Source organism: Oenanthe melanoleuca, chromosome 2, assembly GCF_029582105.1.
Source record: "Oenanthe melanoleuca isolate GR-GAL-2019-014 chromosome 2, OMel1.0, whole genome shotgun sequence".
Classification (NCBI taxonomy): domain Eukaryota; kingdom Metazoa; phylum Chordata; class Aves; order Passeriformes; family Muscicapidae; genus Oenanthe; species Oenanthe melanoleuca.
In genome coordinates, this window is record NC_079335.1 from 102,672,453 (window position 1) to 102,680,287 (window position 7,835).

The 7,835-nt window shown below is 43.2% G+C and overlaps 1 protein-coding gene across 2 annotated transcripts in view; it reads left to right on the forward strand.

Moving 5' to 3' along the window:
* Nucleotides 1-5,097, forward strand: part of MATCAP2 (microtubule associated tyrosine carboxypeptidase 2) — a 28,683-nt gene extending 23,586 nt beyond the window's left edge. The window contains exon 7 of one of the 2 annotated variants that reach the window (XM_056483207.1): nucleotides 1,657-5,096. In XM_056483207.1, the coding sequence (XP_056339182.1) occupies nucleotides 1,657-1,818 (162 nt within the window). In that variant the 3' untranslated portion in view covers nucleotides 1,819-5,096. Of the gene's footprint in view, nucleotides 1-1,656 lie in introns of both variants that reach the window. The other variant, XM_056483209.1, reaches the window with a different exon arrangement.
* Nucleotides 5,098-7,835: the final 2,738 nt, after the last annotated feature.

Genomic DNA, 7,835 nt, shown 5'->3' on the forward strand with positions numbered 1-7,835 from the left:
AGAGCTGGGTTCCAGACCACCTGCATGTCCTCCAGAGGTGATCTCAGGTCTAAGGAGACACCTCAGGATGTGACATTTGGCGTCCCTGGGTGGGCTCGAACCACCAACCTTTCGGTTAACAGGGAAGGATGCTTTTTCTTTCTTTAGGCAGGAAAAGAGGTAGAATTTAATTGCTTGTAGTGCTGTGTCTCTACACTGAGAGATGGTATGGTTTTGTAGAGCTCCTCTGTATCCACTTCTAAGTAAGTTAGTTAGATGTAATGCCACACAATCTTCAGATAGCAGTACCTTAGTGACTTGAATAAGCATGGGCGTGGTTGTCTGTTCGTTTTAATTGGGTACATCTTGTCCTTGCAACTAGAAAAGCACACCTGTGTACTAAGATGCAAATTGATTCTTTTTGTGGACTTTGTTCCATTTGCCATCACTGAGATACGTACCTGTCTCTATGGATCAGGTTTAGCAATCTGGATATCACTGCCCTGTCTTTCCAGAAAGCCCTTCCATGCCCCTTGCACATTGGTGAATCCTTCAAGATGAGTAGAAACCATCACCTGCCAAGAGGACAGGCTGCTTCCAGGGAAAGCAGACTGTGCAGGGCTCAGCTCCTTAGAGGAAACATGGGGCAAAAGGTTCGAAGGAGCAGGCTCCACTCAAGACACCTGGCACAGCATGTGAAGAAATAGGATGTGTCAAAAAGTAAGCGCAGCAAGGCTGGTGGGCTTTGCCAAGTGCATATGCTGCTGTCTGCAGGGTGCCAGGACACACATCTTGGAGACAAAGCGACAACCACACAAATTTCATCACACTGGACAGCTGCCCAAGGAGTCCTGCTCTGTGTTTCCATGGCAGCTTGCGCCCAGCCAAAGCATTCACCCTTTCTGGACTATCATTCACAGCATTTTGAGCAACTGTGATTAGAAGTCCTAGCTTTTAGAATTGTAAGACTATGAAGATAGCTTTTTTCCCCTAAGGGAAATGGATATTTCTGTCAGGTCCTGTAATAGCTGCAAAATGAGAGTTCATCACCAATACCCAGAAGGCTCTGATGCCATGAGGCAAATCCAGTCTCCACTCTGCTATTGAATGGGGCAAACAAAAAAAACTAAGATTGGGATGCTTAGGTATTGTTCATATTGTAGTTAGTTACTAGAGATGCATTTTAATTTAGCTTTGCATAAGCACATTTACAGGTAAAAATGAAACAGCAGGCACCATGCATTTCCCAAACTGTTTCCTGTGCCATGCCTGTCCTGCCCTTTCTTTCTAGTTCCTTAGTCTTTTGCAGTGTTTTTTCCATTTTCATGTAAATCTTTCCACCTTGTTGAGAAGACATTCCAGGACTCACATGTGCTCCATCCTTTCTTTCTCTTTCTATTCCTGCAGCTGCTGTAGATGATTCTCATTCACATTCCTACAAGACTGCTTACTGATTAAATCAAAAGCAGAATCAGGAATTATGAAGGCATGTGCTTAATTTACACTTCTTTTTCATCTTCCACTGAAGCCCACAGTTGCTCATGTTTTCAAATGGTTCTCCAAGATTTTAAATTCGCCTGCTCTGAAATATTTTCTTATTTACAGGAGAGAATTTATAGCAGCAGCAGAGAAGTTATGGGACTGTACTGCTAAATTGACCCATGTACTTCCTTGCAGATCTCATATGAGGATGTGGATCGCCTGAAAGGATTAGCTGTGATTGAGAACATGAGGGTGCCACACTTTTTGCAAGACCACACCCGGTACATGGAACACTTGAAAAAGATAATGGAAGTCAATGAACTGACTGATGAGGAGCTCCAGGATCTCATAAATTAACAGTATTAGACCTCCATTCACTTACTGTGTGAGGATGTAGAACTGGTCTTCCCAGAGCTTGCAAAAAGGGACTTACGAGGGATGGGAGGGAAGAGTGGTCAGAATATGTGGAATTCAGAAAAAGACCCTTTATGTCCTTTTGCACTGTGATTGTATTCTGATTATTTTTTAAAGGGATTGTGCATTTTTTGTAAAATTTGTCTTAGAAATTCTTCTGCAGTGATCTGTCCAATCATTTACTCTCTTTTGTATGCTTGGTATAGTGCTTAGTGCTGTTTCTTGTAATATATTGCCTTTTCCCACCTAGGTTTAGAGGTGGAGGAAAGGAGACAGAGGAGAAATTTCCCCTTAGTTCACTTATCTTTGGTCATAGCTGTCACCGTTCATAGTGATAGAACTGCTGTAGATTTTGCTGCATTGCTGTCTGCATAACTTTCCCATTTAGTCATCATTACTATGAAAACAGAAAGTTTAAAAACAGTGCACAGAAGCAGGTCTTTGTGCCACGTAACATTACAAAAAGTTTCAGGGTTTTTTTTTAGTGAGAGAATTAGTGTTTTAAAAAAGAGAGAAAAGGTAGGTAGTGCTGTTTTAATGACTGTAAGTGAGTAGAAAAGCTTTCCCTTTCTTTCCCTCAAAAATTACACCATTCTACATATTTATGTGTATAGTACATGTTTCAGGAAGCTGAATTCTAGGAAGGGCCTCCCTCCTTTGAGGACAAGCATAGCACGTCTAGGAAATTCAGCATGGCAGTGTTTTGGAAGGAGGATGGAGCAAAACTGTGATTTCAATATACATAGTTCTAAATAAATTCAGGAACATAGGGCCATGATCCAGCACAGCAGGCAACACTCACTTCTTCGTTGGGTCACCTGAGCCTACAGAGGATCAGGTGATATTTTTGAGCAGTACTCCCACATTACAGCAAGCTTGAGCTTGCAGAGCTCATTTCAGAAACAAGATGTGACTGGGGGAGTGAAGACAACTCTGAAGTGCCCTATTCCTATGTTCCAACAGAAGTGCTGCACCACTCAGAAGCAACTTTACCTCTGTTTTTACTGCTGGTGCTATATGTAGGACCAAGAGAGAAAGCTCCTTACAGCAGAGAGCATTCTCTAGACACATGATGAATACCTTAGATGATGCAGGAAACTTACTATATAAACTACATTTTCTGATTGCAGAGTATTATGGAATTGGTGAGGCAAAGTATATAAGTATTCTGACAGAAAGGTTTATTTTAGTAGACAGAATTTTACAAGGGCTCCTTTGAACTCCTGGGAAGCAGCTGTGGTAAGAGAGCTGGGCAGAAACTAGTGGGAGCCTTGGAGAGGGCTTCTGCCCTTTCTTACTCTGCTGCTTTTGCCCACTGGTAACAGGCCTGGCATGGGATAAGGTGAGTAGATGGAGCCAAGGTTTCCCCCAGACTGCATTTGCATGGACCTGAGCCACAGTATCCCTCTCCTCTTATCCTGTTCTTTAATGTAACAAATGCAATAACTCTCCCACCTTGTTTTACACCCAGGACATTACCAGATATTACAGTAAAATCCTGAAAACACATTTTCTGATCCATAGGAAAATCTGTGAGGAAAAGGTGGCAGTTGGCTAAGAGGGCTGAAGGTTTATGAATAATCCCATAAAAGCAGCTGCCTTTCAGATACTATTGCAGGTTGTTTCCAATGGCTGGCTGGCTGGCTGGCTGGCTGCTGCAAAAAAAGAAAATGTGTTCAACAAGCATAAATTTATTAAATTTAGTTATTTTCAAGGCAAGGACTGAGAACGGCATGCCTTAATTTTGTGTTGTCAGTATTGTTCAGGAGCTGAAAGCCATTCAACTTCTGGATGCCGTTTTCTCTTCTTTCCTCCTTCAGGCTGTCTGGTTTGGTCACTGGTGACGTCGCCTGCCCAGCTTTACTTTAGAGCTGTGCAGAGCAGACATGGCGTTGCATCAGCCTGACAGAAGCCATTTGCAGTCAGTTATGCACATCTCTTCCTGGTTTTGGCTCCTTTGCCAGAAACAGTAAGAAAGCTACATATGACTGAAGTCAAGCCAAGGATTACAGTCAAGAGCTGTCTTAGGAGTAAACTGGACAGAGATCATTTGAGCTACACCGTGGAAAAATCCGGCTCACTTTGCTGACCCTAGGGTATGCAAAAGGGACAATCCTTTAAGAAATTAAGAAACTTTGAACTGATTTTATTCTGGCAGGAGAGATCCCTGCCTTTCTCCTGTGACCTCCTCATAAACAAAATGGTTTTCCTCTTCCTACAGTAGTAGCATCTTACAAACTAAGTGCATGTGCATATGTCCCCAAAACCAGGAGGCTGTGCTAGTCACACTTTTGCCACAAAATGCCTTGCCTGCAGGCCTGACACTTTTACCACTCTGTAGCCGTAAACACTACTACAGGCTTTTTTGCTTTACTTGAACACCTGCATCACCTTTTTTTTGCAAAGCAGTAGGTGCCATTAAACTTCCATTCTTCATTATTCTAGAAACAAATTTGCCTGGTGCAAAGTTTGGAGTCTAGAAATGGTCAGTATTAGTATGTAGCAATAGGCAAAGCTGCCATCTTCTGTTTCCAGCATTAGACCTGTCATTCCTCCTTTGTAAAAATGTTTCAAATTTTGAAGTGTAGCTTTTGTAAATTTTCCAGAATTTTTGTTATTCATTGTGAAGAGGCTGGTTACTGAGTTGTGATACTGAAGTTCTGTGACAGAGTGTGTGGACAGCAGTGGTGAGCAGCAGTGAACTCATGTCATTGCACGGTTTCATGGTGTCAGTGATGTATTGGCAGCCTTTCCTGGCTACCTGGGTTGGTTTTTATGCTTTGTGTATATGTCTTGCTATGTTATTCCTATAGAGAAACCTGGTTGGCATTGGAAAAGCCTCTTCATTTCACCAGATCAATTTTGAAAGGCATTTTATACAACTTTTACAAATAAAGACAAAATAATGACAGCGATGAGAGTATTGAAGTATTTCATCATGTTGTGTGAGGGGGCTGCTCTCTCCAGTGGCCTTGGCTCTACAGCAACTTGGACATCCTATGTTGAAGAGGTGCCTTTCTGACTCTTTTTCAAAAACATCACTTAGGGTTGGAGTCATAAAGGGTCTGTTGAACTCTTACACTGCATATGGCTCTCCCTGCTCAGTCAGAAGGCCTGGCTGCTCATGAGGAAATTATCCTCCTATTTTCTAGGATATGGTCTGAGGCTGCATTGGAGCCTCTTTGCTGCAATGCAATTCTCAGCACCATCCATGTGGGGAGTGGTAACACCAAATGTTGCACTTAAACGCTTTGATTCATCCCCAAAGCCTCCCTCCCCTGCTGCTTCATTCCAGAGTTCCCCATCCCCTCTCACATTATAAAATGTCCTTACTTATCTCCAGGGAGTCCCATCATCTCCCTATGGGTCAGCAGGAGCAGGGGTAGAGAACCCACAGATGAGGGAGCTCTCATGAGTGAGCAGAGTCAGGTTGTATAAATATGGTTTTGAAAAGAAAAAATTCCTGGAAAAAAAAATCCTGAAAAAGTTGGTGGCAGGACAAATGCAGGTGGTGGCACAGGAGGGGTTGGCACGAAGCCACAGTACTCCTGCCATCCCTCAGGGTCAGAGTGGGATGGACACCTCTCTGCAGGGACCTTCTCCACTGTGCAATTCTACTGCACATCTACTCCAGTACAGCAGAGCTGGGCTCATGTTCAGGCTCTGTCCCAGCAGCGCCTTACAAATGGCACTTGGAGGGTCTCACATTTATACTTTAGGGCTCAGTTTCCATCCTGTGGCACATTCCGAGCAAGATATCTGTCAGGCTGTTTTCTCCAGCTTACTGGCTTATTTCTGTCTTGTTTGACTTCTGTCCTGTCTCTAACACTCATCCATCAGACTGGGTTGTTTTTAATCCTAGTTCTTCACATTCCTTTTTATATAAGGAATATATTCTCTACCATACAATGCCTCTCTGAGCCTAAATAGTAAATTCACACCCCAAAAATCCACAGGTGATCTATTAGTCAACCTCTTCTTCCTCTCCTCCTACTAGTATTTTAAAGCTAAGCTACCCTGTATTTTTGATCTTCCTATATAGTTTTCAGTCAAGAAGCTTTTCTAGGCATGGACAAGATACATCTCCAGACACACAGGACCATGTGGAGAAGCCTCCAGTGGGGATTCACTCCTCTATCTGTTGTGTCATTTCTGTCCTTCCCCATTTCCCAGTCTCTGTAGCCCACACTCCTCCAACTCCTAACACCCTTGGTCAGTAAAAGGAACAATAGCTATAGAGTTGAAGGAATCAAGTTAAGGTTCTCCCAACGGAGGCTGTGCAAAGGTACCGAGGTGCCCAGCAGGCACGTATGAGTGACTTTTGTGGGAGCCTACTGACAATGTCAGGCAATAAGAATGGGGGGAGGTAAAGTGACCACTCAGCTGTAAGGCAACCTCTCTTGTCTGTAGACAAGGGAGTAAGGAGATCCAAAGGAAGAGCTTCCCTGAAGGCCACTCTCTAAAATCTGGTGGGGAAAGTCCTCTAAAACCCTGGTGCTCCTTGTGTTTCCACATAAAGTTTGAGCAATGTTGCAGTTCAGGTCTATGCACATTCCTTTCTCCCCTCCTTTTTAAATGACACCTTTCACACAGCTGATAAAGAGAAATTTGGACATCCCTCAAGCTGGGGAACTTGTACAGGGTTATGAGATGGCCAGAAGGATGGGTCATCAAAGGGTCAACCAGCAGCATATCTCCTAAGTGTACATCTAACCTGTAGGATCTCCTTTAGAGTAAATCCTTTGAGCTACTTCAATTTTACAAAGGAACTTTTTTACCTACAGATATGGAGGTAAAAATTACTTAAGGCTTAAAGGCTTGTCTGCAATTGTGGTCTTGTCTTGCTCTGTGGAATGTGGTATGCAACCCAGAACTGCTGAATAGTGACAGTGAGAGCTGTGCACTCTGCTGGTATGGCCCTCCAGTCACCCTGAGAGCAGCCAGCTCACAGAAACCTGCTATTGCATCTCTTCTGGGGATGAAAAAAGCTGCTGCAGGCTGTTTCCCACAAAAGCCCTGATTCACAATCAGTGTGACTCCTCACATGGGGAAGAACATTGCCTTTTGCGTAGGAAAAAAAAAAGAACATAAGCCTCCTATAAAGTTTTTCTCATCTAGAAACTTTGTATGAAAGTATTAGAGTCAGTGGCTTGGAAATGCCTTGCTTCTTGAAACAAGAAAAAGCTCATAACCTAAATACTGGACATTTCCACCTAATTTCTGAGTGCCTAAATTTGTGACCTGACATGCTCCTGGCAAATAACATCTGCTGACCCGGGAGCTCTGATTCCCATTGCATCTGCCTGTGGCCAGTGTGCTCAGTTTAAAACCAAAAATCAACTCAATGTCAGAAGGCAGCATTTAGATGTTTAGGAAAACCTTGGAGTCCTGGACTGATCCTTTTTTCTGTCATTTTCTAGGAACACCGAGCACTCAATCCCCTTAGGGTTTGAGTGCCAAGACCAAGGCTAATTAGCTTGTACAGTCAAGTCTCCACTCCTGCATGCTGCATTGAAACACCCTGTAACTCCCTCCTAGTTAGTTACTCCGAGGGAGCTAAAGTGTGCTACATAAGATAAACGAAGGAATCCAAAAGAGGCTCTTTGTCTTTCTCAGGGATCTTGTTTATTGCATGATGACTCCTTAACAAAGAGGGGACAAAGAGGGTTAGGGTCTCTGCTAACGGACTTTTCTAGGGAAAAGGTCAGGGAGGGGACTTGGCAAGAAGCCAATAGGATGTGGACACATAGGGTAACAGGAGAGATCAGGGAGGACAGAGGCCCTTATGGCTTTCCTGCCAATGATATAGGACCCTAGAAAGAGTTATAGCATTCCTTCTACCCCTGGTTTTGGGTTACAACATCTCCCAGTTTTTTTGTTTTTTAAGTGAGGGAAGGATATTCTATTTATTTTGATTCGAATTATGATTTTGTCCACCATTGATAATTGGTGGAAGAATT